The 19,280-nt window shown below is 37.6% G+C and overlaps 4 protein-coding genes and 1 non-coding gene across 5 annotated transcripts in view; 4 read left to right on the top strand and 1 right to left on the bottom strand.

The window, feature by feature from the left end:
* The first annotated feature begins 1,082 nt into the window (after positions 1–1,082).
* Positions 1,083–4,131, top strand: LOC128190078 (prostacyclin receptor-like). Its single transcript, XM_052861984.1, has 2 exons — positions 1,083–1,856; positions 3,546–4,131. Exons 1-2 carry the CDS (start codon positions 1,083–1,085, stop codon positions 3,765–3,767), a joined length of 996 nt encoding a protein of 331 aa, XP_052717944.1. The 3' UTR covers positions 3,768–4,131.
* A 1,603-nt stretch (positions 4,132–5,734) lies between these two features.
* On the top strand, positions 5,735–8,417 carry LOC128190828 (prostaglandin E2 receptor EP4 subtype-like). Its single transcript, XM_052863040.1, has 2 exons — positions 5,735–7,544; positions 7,634–8,417. Exons 1-2 carry the CDS (start codon positions 6,741–6,743, stop codon positions 7,970–7,972), a joined length of 1,143 nt encoding a protein of 380 aa, XP_052719000.1. The 5' UTR covers positions 5,735–6,740; the 3' UTR covers positions 7,973–8,417.
* A 2,132-nt stretch (positions 8,418–10,549) lies between these two features.
* Positions 10,550–13,091, top strand: LOC128189230 (uncharacterized). Its single transcript, XM_052860759.1, has one exon. It carries the CDS (start codon positions 11,439–11,441, stop codon positions 12,897–12,899), a length of 1,461 nt encoding a protein of 486 aa, XP_052716719.1. The 5' UTR covers positions 10,550–11,438; the 3' UTR covers positions 12,900–13,091.
* A 3,079-nt stretch (positions 13,092–16,170) lies between these two features.
* On the bottom strand, positions 16,171–16,243 carry Trnar-ucg (transfer RNA arginine (anticodon UCG)). The gene has a single exon. It is a non-coding gene; the product is annotated as a tRNA-Arg (tRNA).
* A 171-nt stretch (positions 16,244–16,414) lies between these two features.
* The window catches only part of LOC128188413 (ion channel TACAN-like), a 12,880-nt gene continuing 10,014 nt past the window's right edge, over positions 16,415–19,280 (top strand). Inside the window, exon 1 of the mRNA XM_052859453.1 lies at positions 16,415–16,569. Coding sequence (XP_052715413.1) covers positions 16,480–16,569 — 90 coding nt within the window. The 5' untranslated portion in view covers positions 16,415–16,479. The remainder of the gene's footprint in view (positions 16,570–19,280) is intronic.

Below are 19,280 nucleotides of genomic sequence, written 5' to 3'. Positions count from 1 at the left end.
AAGGAATTAAAGATAAAGCTAGCTACATGTTATTTATTATGATATTGAAAATAACTTTGTATTTATTTATAAGACCGAAGCTACTGTTACTTTTTGACATTAACGATAAAACACAGAACTTCACTTGAAGATGATAAAACGAAATTCAAAAGGTACAGTTTATCTACAGTAGCACAGTATTCCCAGAATCCCCTTCTATGGAGTCGAGCATGCGTATTCCAGTGAAAAGGACTAACGTAGTAGCTAGCGCTCGAGAGCGCTAGCAATAATGAAATGGAGGATATAACGATGCTGGAACATCTCAACATATATAAACACTGTCAGGTTAAAATATTCCTATTCAATTTCTTTCATGAGGGTAATCTGTAATCAAGTTGTGTATAACCGTTTCCAATTTCCTGGCGATACACTGCCCAATCAAATATTCTCAAATCTGACTAAATTACTATCACTTTATTTCATAGCCGAAGCGGCCATTCCGTTTGTTCACATACAAATCCCCTGTCTGTTAACAATCATTCACAATGGAAAACCAATTTGAGATCAGTGTAGGCAGCATCGACTAGTCACTGAAATTACTACTTTACCAGTAAAACTTATGTTTAGTAATAAGCTTTATTAATAAAAATAAGGGTGGATACTTGTGTCTGTTGGTATCTGAGGGACTTGGTGTTGTGTGGTTTACATGTAGTACCGACAAAAGATCATAAGGATGGATACACAGCCACGTCAATGAACAAAAAAATCATTAAAAAACCGCAAACGTCTGAGAGCGAGCTCCATCTTTATGGATATTGACTCCGTCTTTATTACCAGAGAGAGGCCTCTATTCACCATTTATTTGCTTGTTGGGAATCGTTGAAATGGGTAAATGACATCATTTTGTTTGGATAACAGAGCGACTTGTCCTGCTGACACGATACTCTAGAGTAATTGAGGATAAAAATAAAACGACACAAATCTTATGTACTGAATTACAGAGCGTAATCAACGAACCCTCTGTCAGTAAGCCTCGGGATGTTTTCTGTATATTGTTAATTAAACTCTCTATCGAAGAAATTACCATTTAAACGAGTAATCGAATGTTATTTGTCTTGGCTATCTTCTTCCCAAACCAAGGATTATTTACAATGAACAGGAGCAATATCTCAGCCTCAGTTTGGGAATCGCCGGTCCCTCCGGTCCTGCAGTTTGTGTTCGGGGTGCTGGGGAACTTTATGGCTCTGCTGATCCTCGTATGTAACTCCCCGTCCCACAGATGGCACCCGTTCTACAAGCTGGTGGCGGGGTTGGCGCTCACAGACGGCGGAGGAATCTTGCTTCTCTACCCTCCAATTCTGACCCGATATGCCACAAATTTCACTTTCAATCTCGGCAGCTTTTTGTGCGGTTATACATCCTTCCTTGCATCATTTACCACCCTTTCTTCTGCTCTGATCGTCTGCGCGATGTCCATTGACCGGTGTGTGGCAGTATACAGGCCATTCTACTACAAGAGTGAGTACGGCGACAGGCGGCGGGTGGTGGCGGTGATTGGGGCTATCTGGGCGGTAGGTGGTCTCGTTTCCAGTCTACATCTCGCGGGACTCGGGTCTGTGTACAAGTTTTATCCCGGTTCCTGGTGTTTCTTGAACTTCATTAGCGGGACTACTCTAGAGCGCGTCAATTCTTTGATCTACTCGGGTATGGGAATTCTCGTGCTTCTGATTACCGTGACCTTGAACTTTTCGGTGATAGTAGCGACCCTTCACAAGAAACACCGAGCTCACCTCGGCCGCCTCAGAAAGGACGTGTACAACATCGTCTTTCTCTCCGCCATTGTTCTTATATCCAGTGTCTGTTGGGCGCCATTAATGGTAAGATCTCTTGGGTTCATAACGAGACTCAATAGCTGCAGCTAATTATAGTATCTTAATTTTTTACTGCCGAACAAATAAAAGTTTAGTGATTCTTGATGAATAAAATTATTAGTTAAACAAAAAGTAATGAGTACGGCTTTTTTAAGCTTTAAAAGACGGATTCTTAGACTTCGCTAATAATGGGGGTTTTATAGGAGGGTATCAAGTTTTCAAATGGTAACAGATTACCAATTGTCATTAACTTATAGATAAATGTGTATATAATATAAATTGTCATAAAAATTCACAAACCTGTAAAACAAGGACAATGGTATTCAAACCTTTCGAGAAGTAACTCGGTAAACAGAAGTAATGGTATGACTAAGTCAAAGGAGAACGGCTGCTGTGAACCCAGGGACAGACTAAGTCAAAGGAGAACGGCTGCTGTGTACCCAGGGACAGACTAAGTCAAAGGAGAACGGCTGCTGTGTACCCAGGGACAGACCAATTCATCGATGCTGGAGTCTGAAGGCAATCCTGAAATGAAACAGGTCTTATCCTGCGATCCAGTATATTAATTTTTTCTTACAGTTTTATTAATAAAAAGCTAACAGATTGAATATGTTAATCGATTAATTGTCAATAGATTTTGAGTGAAAAAATTAATAATTTTATTAAGTTTTTAAGTTCTTCATATTACTCAGATAAAATGAACCGAAGGTCTATAAGGGCACGTAGCATCAGGCCCCCCCCCCCCCCCAAAAAAAAAATTGAAGAATCATTGAGTTGGCCCCTCATGAAAATAAGTAAATGAATAGTGAAATTAAAGTATAGATATACTAGACCAGCCACCCCCCCCCCCCCCCCCCCACGGTTTAGGTTTTTTTTAAGATTGTTATTTTTTATAATTTCCCTTTTTTTCCTTGTCAAGATTTTTTGGATGAGTCTGCCCCTCCCCCCTTAAAAAACCATGCTACGTGCCTGTATAACAAATATGGTATTCTATTTTATATTTCATCAGTTAAAGATAACAATTACAGTGAATTATATCTGTTTATTATACTACCTTATTTACGTAATGGAGTTTAATTATATAATGCTGTATTATCATACGGAAGGTTTTCTAAATCTAACATCTAATGTTTTTGGAGCATGCTAATAGATGAGTCGTCAGGGGCTTAATATGTTGATTCACTTCAAACCGACCAAAAGCCTTTGTCAATATTTAGCAGTTCAAGCAAATGGCTTACTGTATACGGCATATCACATTTTTATTCTTCCAACCAAGCATTTTGCATGCATGCGCATACTAAGCCACAATATTGAGAACATGTGGCTATTTTTTTAAATTATAAATAAAAGTAGAACTAAAGTGATTGGAAAAAGTAGTTTCGAAAATGTCTGTATTCTTAGTTGTAAAAATTGATGTTCAATAGCATTTATTAGCAATTGTACATGTATATATTGTGTTATACGAAATAAGGTATATTTAGATGACAGGTAAAACGATTGCAGAGCTAGTCTACATAGCTCATCAATGAACAAATTGCCCGTATTTAGCGACTATGGTCAATTGTTATATTGAGGATTTATAGTTTCTCAAAACTTGAAACTACGGAGATTTTTTCAAACTTTTTTACACTCATATTTATATCATGGCTTCTGTTTAGACTTTTGTTACATGTAACTCTTTGTAACTCTTTTCAGTGGAGAATCATGTCTGTGTCATGTGATCTGAGTACTCCAAACCAAGGGACAGAACTCCTGTCCCTCCGACTGGCCGTGAGTGGCTCTATCGTGGACCCATGGGTCTACATTTTACTGCGGAAGGAGACACTAAGTTACATTCACAAAATGATGAGGCGGTGTCAGAGAAACTATGACGTCAATCTACAAAGCAGTACGAGTCTCGATATGAATTCAATGTGATTAAGGGTGTATATGTATTACATCAAAGTTTGTTTCTATGACTTATCGGAAACAAAATGTTGATTGAGCATCATTCGTAGTGGAGCGGAGTGAATCACAAACCCTTGGCTTAGATTAGCATCAGTCGTTGCAGTGGGGCGAAGAGGATCGTAAAATCTTGGCTAAGATGAGCATCAGATGTTGTGGTGGGGAGGAGTGAATCGTAAACCTTTAGCTAAGATGAGCATCAGTCGTTGTGTAGCGGATTGAATCGTAAACCCTTAGCTAAGATTAGCAACAGTCGCATTCATTTCTAGACACGGAGCATTAGTTTTGTCATTCCGCAGCGACGTCAGATATTCAATTTGTGGCTATGGTTATACAGTAGTATTCGGTATTGTTTTGTCATTTGAAGATTAAAGGAAAGCTATTTTGTTTGATATATCATTGTGACGTGACAAAAATGAAAGTAGTGGTTTTTTTTCTCGAGTTTAATGGACCAGCATGGCTCACGACTGAAAGTTATATTTTCTTAAGATTTTTTTTACGAATTATTTCAATTCGTACTAACGACTGTAATTATTTAATAATTTTAGCGGCTGGGTTAAAAATTTTTACTTGATATCATATCTTACCAAAAAAGTACAAATTAGCCGTGAGGTGGATTGATACATTAGAACCAATTTTTTATGGTATTGTCTCTACACTGTCAGCACCACCTGCATAAACCTCCCTTCTTGCCTAATGCTGTATTTTTGTGTATTTATACCATAGTTCCCCTAATCCCGCGAGATTTCACTTGCCACAAGTCGTCTTTAAGTTTCTGATAAAGTGTCAACCTTAAGTATTTATTTCTGGTATTTGAAGTGGTTTCACTGTTTAAATTACCTTACAAGTGATGACCTGGTTGGCTATGAATTTCGTTTACAATCTCTGAATTGCGTTGCGTGGATGTCTTTTTAATAAAATAACTTAAGAAATAAGCTAGCTGATCTTCTGATTTTGTTGGAGCTGTATCCAAGGTTTCACGGAGTCCAAGGGCATTGGTTGGTGTCAGGAGCCTTTGTTTTATCAGCTCCCGGTGCTCCCTTCATGAACATGCACAATGCTCGGTGTCTGGATATAAAATTATACCTGTTTACAGTTATGTGTAACTAACTGCATGTCAACCAGGAAAACCGGTCAATTACTAAGCTAAATTTGTTGTAGTAACGATTAGATAAGAGATAAGCTTTAAGTTATTTTTAAAGCAGGTAATTCATGTAAAAGCATTCCTTTTTTCCTTTTTTTTTGGGGGGGGGGGATTGGTGGAGTGATTTTGAAATGAAATCGTAGGCATGTGTAGGCATGTGTAAACCAACTGCTAATATAAAAAGGCTCACCCATTGATAATGAGAAGTTTAGACTTTAGTTTTGACTTTTCGAAGTAATTTTGAAATTGAATCAACAAGGATTAATCTTGATATTGTCATTCTATTGCTCTTTGCATAAACTACACAGAATCAAGTCATCGAAGTGTTTCATTAACCAATAAGGATCGTCGGAGACAGCCAAGCTCCTCATAAGGAAAATAGGATCCATGCATGCTTCAGCCTCTAGCTCTTTGGATTTGCCGTACTGTCTGGTGTGCAATCACCGGCATCTTGCAGAATTGTAGCTTTACGGGAAAAGACTATATTATACAAACCCAAATATCTGCCACAATTTGATGTTTATTTTAATTCAATTTCAATTTTACGCCTTTAACATAACCAATCAAAGAAATATCTTCATAAAACCTTTTTTAAAGTATAACAAAGCGAAGTAGACCTAAATTTTGTGAACTTAATATTTATCTACGTATGTCTGTGTGAATGAAAGGGTTTTGACACAATCTGTGCAAAAAAAATATCGTATACTAGTATACTGTATAATAGGGGAGCTCCTCTATAACACTATATATAAACGATTTTTTTTTGCCCAGATTGTGTCAAAACCCTGTGGTGTGAATGTAAAGAAAATATCATTCTTTAACTTTTCCTTATTTTATGTACACAAAAGTTTAATTATGATACCGGTATTGCGTATACTGTGTACACCAATAATACTTTATTCTATAGAAATATCTTGTTACCCCCAATTTGACTTTGTATTCTGGAGATGGTTTATTTATGTTTTCAATTATTCACAATAGTTTAAGGTGACAAGTTGTTAACTTTACCAGGAATTTAATTGTATTTTTTTCATAATGTGTACATGAAAATAAGTAGGAAAAGGATTTAGGAGATTTGATGTGTTTAGAACTTTTTCTGTTCTATTAAATGTAGTTTTTGTAAATACAGATAATAAGTTAAATAGGAAATGGGATGTACTCCTGAAGTCACAAGCACATGAAGCATGTAGATCAACCATTGGTATGCAAACAAAAGCATGAAACAACATTCTGTAGAAGGTGCTCTTCGTATTGTTTTCTTACTCTGCCCTCTGTCCTAACCCCGCTGTTTTAACACGACCGTCGGTGACGTGCCTGATTTTTTGAACAGTGCACATCAATGGAATTTGTGACAGATATGCTTTGATAACAAGGCAAAATTGCTCAAACATTGACTGCCGAGTGGTTTCTGTAGATAAAAGTCTTGTCCAATCGGCGGAGGATTTCAGATACTGTTTCGGTCGTTTAGGTAAAAACAGAATTTTGTCATCAAATTTTTATACGGCGTGTTTATTTCTCAAAGTTGCGATATCTAGTACGTATCGGGCTGTGGATCTGACCTCATTCTAAAAAGGTGGATTGGCTTGATGGTCAGTCTTTGTCAACACCTGAAAGATAGCAAACACCTTTCTCAGAGGAGTTCAAATTTGAGAGACATTAATGATTTGACTGATAGAACATCAGAACGAACAAACGGTCTTCTATCTTGAGTATTTGTTTAAGGGAAAAAACAAGTGGCCGTGTTAGAGGATGCGGCGTAGTGTGGGCCAGGGGTCTGTACAAGGGATCGTGTCTGTTCCTTGATGGCGAGGGCTCTCAGCATGTCCTACATAGGAACCACAGAGGAGCCAGCTACAAGCTTCTCAACTTTCCTAAACTCTGGGAATTCCAATGATTCTACCGAATCAGTGTGGGAATCGAGTGTCCCTCCTGCTCTACAGTTCGCCTTTGGAGTTATCGGGAATGCCATTGCTTTGGTGGTTCTAGGTTTGTCTGCCAAAAATCACAAATGGCGGCCATTTTACCGCCTCGTGTGTGGACTGGCAATCACAGACGGTGGGGGTATTCTGCTGGTCTACCCCACAGTGATGATTCAGTACGCCGAAAACTTTACGTTCGATTTCCCAAAGGCGCTGTGTGACTACAGTTCATTTATCTACACATTTACACTGATGTCCTCCGCAATGATAATCTGTGCTATGTCTCTGGATCGCTTTTTTGCTATTCTTTATCCGTTTGTGTATAACTCTGAGAACAAAGGACGCCGCACTAACTGTATTCTGGCGACCATCTGGTTGCTGGGACTGCTTCTGTCCACGTTACATCTGATGGGTCTCGGATCCAGTTACAACTACTACCCCCGGTCCTGGTGTTTTCTGAACTTTGTGGGAGGAACAACTAAGGACCGCATCAACTCGTTCATTTATTCCATCACCGGGTTGCTCATTCTGTTGTGTACAATTGCTGTTAACGTCGTAGTGATTCTGAGCGTCTGTAGAAAGATGAGACGTAACAGCGTGAAGTCTGCTCGACGTGTCAACGTCAACATCATCGTGTTCCTCGTGGTGATCGTCATAGTGTTCACCACGTGCTGGGCCCCGCTGATGGTGAGTGCGGCTTTTTACAAATGTCGAATAAGTAAATTGAGCCAATTCGTTTCTTGAATTTTAGCTTCGTTAATCGCTTTTTCTTTTAGGTTGTTATATTTTCTCACGCCGCGAAATTGATGAAGGCGAGCGACCAAGGTGGCGACGGTCCACTAGAGCTGCTGGTTCTGAGATTCGCTGTTACAAATTCCATAGTGGATCCCTGGATCTACATTTTGCTGCGGAAGGAGACACTGGATGGATTAAAAAGGTGCAAACGCGGAGTAAAACAAAAACTGGGAATTGTTAGTGAATCTTTCCACGATAATAATGTTGGAAGAAATTCCGAACGAGCGCGCCGGAAGTGTCCAATAAAAGTGACAGAAAGTGGGACAACAGTTCCGGTATCATCTGAGAGGTCAAGGTCATGGTTACAAAATCAAGTGTGAATTCATGATCGGGACTTCAGTCTTCTAAATGACTTCGAGTGCAGTAATGGAGAAGTTTAATTTAATGTATTGTAGGTATTATGAAATGTTTGTTTTTGATAATAGGAAGAGGTAATTGGGATTTCCAATTCCAGTTTTGAATACAAATTGTTTGGTTACCAGTAAGATAAGCCTATACGTCAGACCTCAGAACCTCTGTATACTCACCATATATGGAAAACTCGATCCGATTTTAGTGAACATGAACTGACGACATGCACGTTCAGTACGGTACAACCCATACTGTAGTACGATACAACCCATACTGTAGTACGGTACAACCCATACTGTAGTACGGTACAACCCATACTGTAGTACGGTACAACCCATACTGTAGTGGGCTTTTATTACTACCGTATGTGTTTGTATATGTTTCATGTATAAATACATTATGCAGATATTTTTATACCGAGTTTTTTTTATTCTGTGACTATTTTGTATGCGTTTCGATCGAATACTAGAAGCTAAATGTTCGTTTACCTCTGTTTGACTCCTTCAATCCGGGTGCGCTTAAATAATTGATCGATGAAAATATTTTATAATAGAACTCAAAGTTGTGTCTGTCGTTTGGTGATCTCGCAAATAAAGGGGGTGGGTCTTTTCCTCCGAGCAGGACGTCCCAAATGTTGAATTATATACTATAGCAATGCATAATAAAAGGTGGAGTGTAACTGGTTCATATATTTTCTGATATGGTATTCAATAGATTAGGCCATTGAATCACCTTATTTTGAGCCAATTATTATACATGTGTGTACAGCTTTTTTAATAATAGCTGCTAAATGACGAACTCCCGGTATTGTGTATTTTATGATTGTTTGAAATAGCTGCACTTCATTTATGGACAACAGCGCCGTTCAAGTACATTAAGTTCACGAATAGATAGTTTATCAAACAAAAGCTTTCAAAAGGGTCAGGTTTTGATTTGTTTATCAAACGGGTCATGTTTTGATTTTTAACTTTTTATAACCCTACATAGAATGAAAGAGATTATTCTTTGAACTTACAAGTTAGGACCATTTTAACAAGAGCTTGGACTTTGGGTAGTTGTGTTAAACACCAATGTGACGTAGACCTTTGAAATCAACAAGATTTGTCTGAAGTTTGAGCTAAGACTACGCAGTCGGTGCATATTTCGCTTGAAACCGCGTCATTTTAACTTGTTAAGACGCAAGAAATAGATTGCTACGTCTAACCGAAAGCCCGAGGCCTTGTTAAAATGGTTCTAATTGAAAAGTCAATATAGAACAGAACAACTGAAATATCATGATAAATCAAATTAAAAATAAGCATGAGAAAATCGTTTGACTGAATCCAGATATATTTCAAATTCCCAGAGTTGAACGTTTTTGTCAATTATATATATATATATATATATATATATATATATATATATATATATATATATATATATATATATATATATATATATATATATATATATATACACGTCATTTACCGTCTCCTAATGCACTGCTAAATGTATTTATGAATAGAAGGGAGTACGAGGAAATGATCAAAACAGACCTTTTGGGAAAGATTTGGAAAGTTTATAACCATTTTAACAAGAGCTTGGACTTACAGTAGGATGTAACGATCTATTTCATGCGTCTTAACAAGTTAAAATGACGCTGGTTTCAAGCGAAATATACACCGATTGCGTAGTCTTTGCTCAAAAGCCAGACAAATCTGGTTGATTTCAAAGAGCAATGGCTGAGTGACCAGCAATGAAATAGACAGGCCTACGTCACATTGCCGTTTGACTCAACTACCCAAAGTCCAAGCTCTTGTTAAAATGGTTCTATTATAAATCCCATGCACAGAGCCGATATACTAAATTAGATGATTTTACAATGCGATATTAGATATCTTGGATCAAGAAAGATAACTAGGTTTCTACCATTCAACTGTTCCATTGATCCTAGCTGTAACCGTGCTGGTGACGTAATGAGACGTTTGGGCAATTCTGATTGGCTGAACATGTATTGTCAGACATTACTGCTTGTGTTCATTGGCCAATTAAACATATTTCCAAACATTTGATTGACTTCATTTATAATTCATTTATTTTATCATTTTATAACGAGATCATTACTTTGTACAATTTTTCATCAAATCAATTTAAGAGAAACAAAATGGTAACCGAAGTCCAGTTTTAGTTACATGTAACTTTATTTGGCACATGTAGTTTGCTTCTATATCAATAGGCTGTATTTCCCGCTTTGATCGCTACCTCCATATCCCTCTGAATCTAATATTCATTGATGTCTGAAGGATTTCAAAGCCATAAGGATCTTGAATTTTGAAAATTCTTAGATTGAATTTGAGACAAACTGTTAATAACTCGCATTGGCTTTGAACCAGCTAGGAACGGGGGTGTATCCGACCAAATTTCTGACATGGTAAACAAACAAAAAATTGCGTTGAATCCCCCTCACTCACCCCCCCCCCCCCTCATATATGTAGGATCATCATTTTAATCTTATGCTGATCAGAGTTTACCTATGTGTTGTTTAAATAATAAAACACCTCGACTACTCAGTAATTAAATACCGTGGCTTTCAGTTGGTATAATTAAACTATGAAACAAACTTTACCAACCCGGATATGAGAGAAATCACGTTTTTATTGCGAAATGAAGCCCAGTCTTTGTTAAATGTAAACTTACTCTCATTTACTTTGATAAATATATCAGGGAATCCCCGCTTAATGACTCAGGAGCACGATACAAAAAGGTCTGGGTCCGACTGTACCTACCTACTTAGTACAGCGAACAGGCGTTACAATGTATTTAGATCTGACAAAATACCGATAGAGTGTGGTTCCCCATTGACATGAGAAAAAATCATTGATTTTTTATTATTTATCTGTCAAAATAATGATGGTGTATTATGTTGAATTAGTCCTATGAGGCACTGCTAGGTAATCTGGCGAATTCAGTTGTGCAGACAGTGTGCAAGTCAGATTTGAATATATGTAGTGAAACTGAAAAATTAAATTCATTAAACTCATTGAGAGAAAGTTTAAAATTCTAATTTATTCAATCTGTGCACGGTAAGCTGCGGATATAAAGCTTCGGTTTATTTGAATGGTTTCTTTTGAATGCACTTGTGTTAGTTAAGTATATGGCATGAATAATTTATTCATCCCAGGGATTCCCAATCAGCCCCCGCCTGTCTGTCTGTCAGCAGGACTGTAGTCGCTATACTAGTAGACTTATGAAATAACTGACATTTTTTCACATGCATCGGACTTGTCAGCCATTGAAACTAGTTAGCAGACGTTATTCAACGTTCAAATGTTTGGATTTCTTCACGATGCCTTGTCGAGACAGACACACAGTTCAAACAAATAAATGCTTGTATTGAGCAGTGCATTCAGGTGTTAATGTGCAGGCGTATTTTATTTACGCTTCAGTGAGAAATCGATGAGAACTTGGCGAAAACCTGATCTACCGGCTCCCGGGGAAAACATGGCCGGAGTACTGCTGAAGAAGAGCGTGTATTTCCTGGGGATGTGGCGGACCAGTCGTCTGGACGAGGAGCTCGCGCGGGAAATCGCCAGGAGGGCGCCAAATGTGACCGCTCGCCACGCCCAGCTAGAAATCTGTACCGTGGGGGTGAGACTAATCACGCGGTCAGGGGCGGGAGAGAGTGTGATCCGGATGCCGTATGTCCAGGATATCGTCATAAATAGATACGAACCGACCTGTCTCCTGTGTGTGCTGAAAGAGAGCAGAAAGCTCAGCATCATTGTGTGTCGGTGTTACAACACCAGGGATCCCTCGGACATTGTGAAATCGTTTCGAGCCTCTAAACGGGACAGTCGGATCATCGAAAGCGTTACAGAACCAAAGCGTCAAATTGACACAGACACAAAGCGTCACTGGACGCCTCACTATCCGCAGGATAGAGCGAGGACGGGGCGGCAGGGGGAGATAGGCATCAGAACAAAGGGCCCAACTAGAGCCACCTACACGGAGGTGTGTCACGTGGGGATACAGACCAGTCCCCAGGACCCGGATGACGTCAGTTTATCGCTGTCCTCCATTCAGACCGGTGACCTCCGCGAGGAGTTGTCTCATCTGTCCGAGGAGGTCAAGGCCATCAAAATGTTGATTGAAAAATCCACGGGAGTAGTTGATGATAAAAAGACTGAACCCAGAACATATCACAACACTGATACTAAAGGGGATTACGTAAAAGAACCAGAACCGAAGAAACGCGAAAATCCGACGTTTGTTCGGGGAGAATTCGTTTCGGCAAAATCGCCGGGATACCTCTCCGATGATGTAGAGGAAGTTCAAGACACTCGGGAAATGTTTGGTGGCCGCCGACACAGTGGAGATGCTATCGACTCTGGGGTCCGGAGTTTTTCTGTGACAAATTCTTCCGTGCACGGTGAACCTGATGAAGCAAAGTATATCTACCATAATGGCAGCCACAGTGAACTGAAAGACATTCATATCGAGAGGGTGGATTCCGGTGAGGAGGACTTTATACCACACGAAAACCCGTCGTCATTTTCAGGCACCGCTCGTCTTACTACTTTTATAACCGCACCCCCGGGCTTTCAGTCTCTGCCAGCCCCATTGAGGGATCGGGCATACACCACACCAGGGCGGCGCTACCATCGCCAGCCCAGAAACATCTTACTTAGCTCTACAGTCCCCAAGTCTATTGAGAATGTATATCGCAGCACGCGCTCACACAGAAAAGCACACCGGTATTCCAGGCAGGCGGTTACCCCGGATGTGTTCCTATCACAGGACGGAGAGCGGCGTCCGCGCTCACACAGTGCGCATGATCCAAACAGGGGGCGCTCATTGACTAGCGAGGAGGACATGGAATTACGTAAATCTCTTTACAAACTTTATAACGAGGTTTAAACCCATTTTTCTGTCACTTCGCATGACGTCATCAATTTTCAGGAAACTTGTTGAGAAAATATTCAAGTTTAAATCTGGCTAACAAATACATACTTATTATGTATTCTTTATTTTGTCACTGCTGGTATAATTTGTGAAGTGAATGATATTGTATTATACTTTACGATGATGCGTGGCTGTTTTATTTTCGCGTTTTTTTGTTGTAATTTTTAAAGCGCTAAGCATAGCTCAGCGCTTTATTGTCGTTAGACTTCTACTTCCGGTGCAAGGAATAACCGCCCCCTATGAGCAGAAGTTTACATCATTTAAACTGGTTAGGGAACCAGTTTCAGGAGCTGCACGGGCTGGTACGGGCTACTGTGAATTTGATGTACAGGGCTTACAAACATCGTTGCAGGGGCTGCCACGCAGTGATGAGGAAATATATCGCGTATACAGAAACTAAAATGTTATATACATACATGTATATCTTTTACAAACAGAAGCTGGGTTAGCGCTTTTCAGTACTATGAGTACTTTGATTTTCTTTGGTATATGTTTTATCATTTAATATTTTTAGTCTTTGATGTTGTATTTTTTTTTGTTCATTTTTGTTTTTGCTCTTTGTGGGTCTTTTTTTTGGATTGTTTGATTTTTTTGTTTTTTGTTTTGTTTTGTTTTTTTTTTGTTTTTTTTTTTTGGGGGGGGGGGGGGGCACTAGTAGACAAAAACGTGAGCTTGTTTTGGACCGAATAACGTTATCTATGCGCAAATTCTGTGAAAGCAATTAAAACCATTAAGAAATTTACAACTGATATCATCTCTTTACTAGCCTCTGTTAGTCTTAAAGCTTTTAAACATCATCACCAGCCAAGTAAAGTGAAGTGGTGCAGTTTGTTGACATGTAAAATAGCGACTTTCGATCTCGATGTAAATTTAACTTACTTGATTTTCCGATGTCGGTAGCGTGTTCCTGAGAAAGTCTGAAGCAAGTAAAGAGACGATATCGGTAGTAAAATACATGGCAAATTACATGGCATTGTTTTCACAAAATTTGCGTATAAATAATGTTAATCAGTCCAAAACTAGCGCACATTTTTGTGCGCAATAAGTACACAATTTTTTTCAATGGGTGGCACTGTAACTCCCAGGTGGTCCATCCAAATTTTTTTTTCAGATCGAGATCTGCAGACCTGCAGCTAGATAATAACGTCATTGCATTATACAGTCTAAAAGTCTGCTTAAGATATTTTATTTAGAAGTTGTGTAGATATTTAGCCGGTGAAACATATCGAAATTGCGTCAATATAGAAAAACGAATTTATGAACAGATTTTGCCAATTTAACCTTTAGGTTATGTAATGAAAAAGAGGTTTTCCTTTAAATATCCTGTTTATCTGCTTATTATTCTGTATATACATGTTTACAATGTACTGAAGTTGATTCAAAACTTATATAGTTTAACACATTATAAAGGAATACTAAGAATTCTTTGCTTAAATCGAAACCGTGAATGGGTTCATCTTTACTATGTATATGCATAAAGTCAAGGCAATCATTATGGAACATATATTGAATATTTCTTTGTGTACCAGATATAAATGATTAGGCAAATTTAACCATTTTCCTCACATTTCATAATTAGAAAAACTTCAATAAAAAAGCAAGACATTTATATTTGTTTATATTCGTTGGCTTGCCAAAGTGTCTAAATGAATGTTATAAAAGTGGGGGGAACGACAATTAAATTGAGGCGGAGAACCATTTGCATACAGGTTATGGTGACAATTTAAGTTATTTTAAATCTCGATCGAGAATACGTAATGCAGAAAAATAACATAAAAGTAGTGTTTGGAAATGAAAATAGTTAACCATTATAACTAAAATATATTTCACAATTTTTATAGATTCTCAAAGGATTTATCAATTTTCCTCTGTCGTATATATAGCGTGTGTCAACGTCTGTGAATGCTACCATAATGTACAAATATTAATGAATAGGGGCATCCCCAGCAATATTCTATGATTTGCAATTGATATTTGGCAATACTCACTATAGTAAACAAAATTTAAAAGTTTACCAACCACAACTTATTTATAGCTCCTTAACTTTCTATAGTTTTTCCTTTACAGTAGTTATTATTTGTTATTTTCCATATCTTAGTCTCTGTCACCATAACGACGGACGCCTTTATCAACCACCTTAAAAGGCTTTTATACTCATGTGTAACTTTATATTTAATAAAAAGGGAAATTAACGGTATGATGTGTGCCCCTCAATATAATCTATCATTAATACAGATAACCGATGTAAATATTTTTGCCAAGACTGGTTGTATAGAAGTGTCGTCTTCCTGCACAGTTTGCACTACGCACTACAATACGTTTCAATGAGATGGTCGACGTATTGAAGATAGCGGTCTTGATGTGCGTTTCAAGGAGAAATAAAGTATTGAAGAATGTGGTTTATATAAACCCCCATCTACATGTACGTTTCAAGGGATTCTTACTATTGAACTGTGAGCTATTTGCCAGCTTGAAAAAACGGCGAATTCCACGCCGGTCTTTGCAAATCGGCGTACACCAGCGAGCCCTCCCCTCTAAAATGAAACAACAAGCCAGGTTATACCATAATATTTGTCTTAGCTACCCAGTGATAATCGGATTGTCGGAAAAATTATTCAAATATCAAACAAATATATATATTAAGAACATGTAACAGAAAATGGGCACAGCAATAGGGAAAAGTTAAGTCGAATGAAAATAATTTTACATTGGCATACATTTATATTTTCCTTCAGAACTTTCATTACCAATGAACACATTTTAAACGTATGAATAAATATATGGACAACTATTTTCGCGCATGATTGAGGAACTTATATACTTGAAGAATGACAATACCATTGCTTTTTTTTTCTTTGCCCTCGGGTCAAAACATTTAACATTTCGGATTGTCTTTTTCTTTCATTTATTTCTGCCTTTCATGTGCGGATCCATTAAAAATTTTCCAGGGGAGTGGTGGGGTCAAAGGAATAATTTTGTTTTCCGGAGGGCGGGGTGCTTATTTTCGAGTTTTTTCAACTGACAAATAATTGTCTGTCGAAGAACGCGATTTTTTAAAATAGTTCGTAGATACGAATGGGCTACATTACCGATGAAATATCATGCATATTGTAATAGTTAAAAAAAAGCTGTGTTATAGTTCAGATATGTTTTAATTCTCAAAACAATTAAAAGGAGGTCCATGTTCCCCAAGTGTCTATGGAAAGGAAGAAAAAATCTCTCAATCCGACCACGACGAGACTCGAACTCGCAATCTTCCGATCCGAAGTCGGACGCCTTATCCATTAGGCCACGCGGTCTTGGAAAAAGGGGAGCCCTATAGGGTATAAAAGAAAATAAAAACAATTTAATGTGAGATATATCATAGTTTATGACAATTTTTATTGCCATTTTCTACTATTTAACGATGAAAATACAGTAAAAAGCACTAAACACCCAGGGATTCGCTAGATTCAATTGCTCGTTATTGCATCGACCTTCACCTTGTAAAGAAACACGTTTTCGGAGTTCATTGGACTTTATTAACCGGACAACTATGGATGAGGGTCTCTTGGAAGGAGAGGCGAATTTAAAGTCCTGTCTGGAAGACTGGAGTGATTTAAACAAAGAATTCACACAGCTAGAGGTAGGAGTGGATAATTTCGTTTCGTGAAAATTAATGATGTTGCCGAACTGAATCGGCATTCGAATTTTCTCGAAAACATGTTGCAGCTGGGATCAACGTGCCTCAATAAGTTGAATAACTCAGATTATGCACTGCTACTTCATTCTTATTCTGCTATGTCATACCAAAACCGAACATATTTAATCTGCACAAATACAAATATCAAACGTACAGTAACGTTAGAACTTAGATTTCAGGATGCTTCTGACACCAAATGACACAAAATTTTCATCTGTGCACCATCTTCTTAATCCATACTATACTGTAGTCTGTCCAAAGTTATTGCTTCCATCACTTTATGATGATTTTTAATATAAAAAAAAATACACATACCTGTGAAAGAAGTACCAGGGACGTATATACTAAGTATATACGTCCCTGGAAGTACGTACTACAGTTGAAATCGATGAAATGGAAAATATCCAAGATATCTTCATTAGGCCTAAAAAAAAAAGTTGTGTGTCTAAGGTAACCCGACCTAACCTACAAAAATGCCCCGATCCTACCATTTTTAGATGTCTGTTTTTATCCAATTGTGATTTTTATGTTATTTCTATTAAAAACCCATTTTTTAAATACAAACAAACAAACATTCTTAGGATTCATGCAGAAAAAAATATGATGAAATAAAAAATATCCCTACCTAACTTACCTAATTTTTTCATCAGTGTTACCCTAAACACACATTTTTTTTAATAGTCCTTAACAAATTATCCCTTTTCACTCTTAAAAGTTTACAGGAACGAAATAAAATAATTAATTTCTTACAGAGATTTATAATGGGAAATGTTTACATCTTTTCTCCATTCGGAAATACTCGGGACACCTTGTGTAATTTTTCAACGTTATCATCCGGGCTTATTAATGGTTGATGCAATGCAAAATCCCCGTAGACTTTCTATTTTGGGATGTGTATTAAAATCTGAGGCGGTAGAGGGGGCGTTTCAAAACAGATAATCTGGATATTTTTCATATTAGTGGATGAATGTAGTTTGAGCACAAAGGTATTTATTATTATCGAAATATCAAGCAAAGTGGTGGAAGCAAAAACTCAGTACAGAGTATAATTTAACTCTTACTAGAGCTTTGAACTTGAATAAATCCGCACCTTTGACAAAACTAAAATCTCAAATAGGGCACTGTGTACAGTAAAAGGGCAAAAGAATATGGCATGCTAAAAGGTGTGTGATGGTCAGCTGACACCTGTTGTCTATGTACAGCTGAGACTTAAAGAACTCCAGTTATAGTGCTAAAGCAACCTAATAAAGTGATTTTACTAATGACGAAAACAGCAATGATAGTTCCAGTCCAGGATTTTCCTTGAAAAAAATGAGTGGTGGTCTGGAGTTGTCTTCAATGATAATCTGAGTGTGTGGTAGGGAGTGTATATGGTTGCAGCTAATGGCCACTTATGCATGCTTGATGCATCTGTAACTGCAGAAGATGTATATATTATGTTGTTGGACATTACAAACCATTTTATACCTATTTACTGGATAAGATGACAAAAGCAAGTTTATTGTCAGCCAAATCTGAGTAATTATTTTGTCAACCTTGCATGGGGAAGTTGTTGTTGTCTTGGGGGAAAATAAAACTTAATTGCTGTTGTCTAAAAGGTCAGTAAACAGTTATTTTATGATGCCAAAGAAATATTTACTTGGGGTCTGTTTGTGTTGGTCGTGCAGTAATTATTGTAGGTAAACAAGTCATCAGACTTTGAATTTAACAGAACAACCCTGATAACAGAAGAAGAAATGTGAGACTAAACGCGAGGGACATCAACTAAACGCGAGGGACATCAAATATCACCTGTGAATAGCTATAATGACTATATTTACCATGGACAAATAGAACTAAAACTTTTTCATAGTTTCCATAATGTTGTCTAGATAGAGAAACATATGACCATTCATATTGTAAGTTATTGCAGTTATGCGTTTTACATTATTTTATTTGATTAGGAGAGCTATCAACATTCTTTGTAAAAGGACTTCGACTACAAAGAAAAGTGACAAGTACTTAATAGCTAGCTTAGACAAGCATATTATGTAGATATTATTATGATTAAAATCATAAATCTGTTTGGCTGATGTCAGCTTGCATGAAGACATAAAATATCTCAAACCTTCACAATATCATTCAATTCTATACCCAGTTAACAGGTCTAACTATTTTCTGTGTTTATTAACTTCTAGATCTGTGAAGAAAGCTGAATGAAATCATTGGTATGGTAAACTGTTGAGATCCAAATCAAGTGCTTACTGATTTACCATGTCACAATATGTACCAGGTTATTCCATACGTATAGGTTTTTTATAAAGTTACCTGGTTTCCTCATAGTTTTATGTAAAGCATAAACTGTAATTGTCCAACCCAGCTTCCACTCCTACAGATTTTGAAGCTATTTAATCCTCTTCAATAATGTTCATTAAACAGACATTACAGCTTTGGACACTGCTTTCTACCAGTCAGCTATTTAGTATTTTAAAAATTAATTTCCTGAAAAAAGCATGCAATTTTAGGCTGCTCAAAATGAGGATTCATACTAAAAAGACATGATTCCACACCGTGTACATTGTTACAATGTTATGAAAGGTACGTGTACCTTGATAGGACACTTAAGCAGCGTGTTTAGCTTTATAATGATAGGCAAGACTATTCTTATGTACTCA

The sequence above is a fragment of the Crassostrea angulata genome, chromosome 6 (assembly GCF_025612915.1).
Source record: "Crassostrea angulata isolate pt1a10 chromosome 6, ASM2561291v2, whole genome shotgun sequence".
Classification (NCBI taxonomy): Eukaryota; Metazoa; Mollusca; class Bivalvia; order Ostreida; family Ostreidae; genus Magallana; species Magallana angulata.
Note: the sequence above shows the minus strand (reverse complement) of the source record. Positions and strands in the feature narration are given on the sequence as shown.

Bases quoted from the DNA above. Each gene is read 5' to 3' on its own strand.
- LOC128190078 (XM_052861984.1), top strand. From the start codon at position 1,083: ATGTTATTTGTCTTGGCTATCTTCTTCCCAAACCAAGGATTATTTACA. The intron at 1,857-3,545 runs GTAAGATCTCTT...AACTCTTTTCAG, and splicing joins TCTGTTGGGCGCCATTAATG to TGGAGAATCATGTCTGTGTC.
- LOC128189230 (XM_052860759.1), top strand. From the start codon at position 11,439: ATGAGAACTTGGCGAAAACCTGATCTACCGGCTCCCGGGGAAAACATG.
- LOC128190828 (XM_052863040.1), top strand. From the start codon at position 6,741: ATGGCGAGGGCTCTCAGCATGTCCTACATAGGAACCACAGAGGAGCCA. The intron at 7,545-7,633 runs GTGAGTGCGGCT...TTTTTCTTTTAG, and splicing joins CGTGCTGGGCCCCGCTGATG to GTTGTTATATTTTCTCACGC.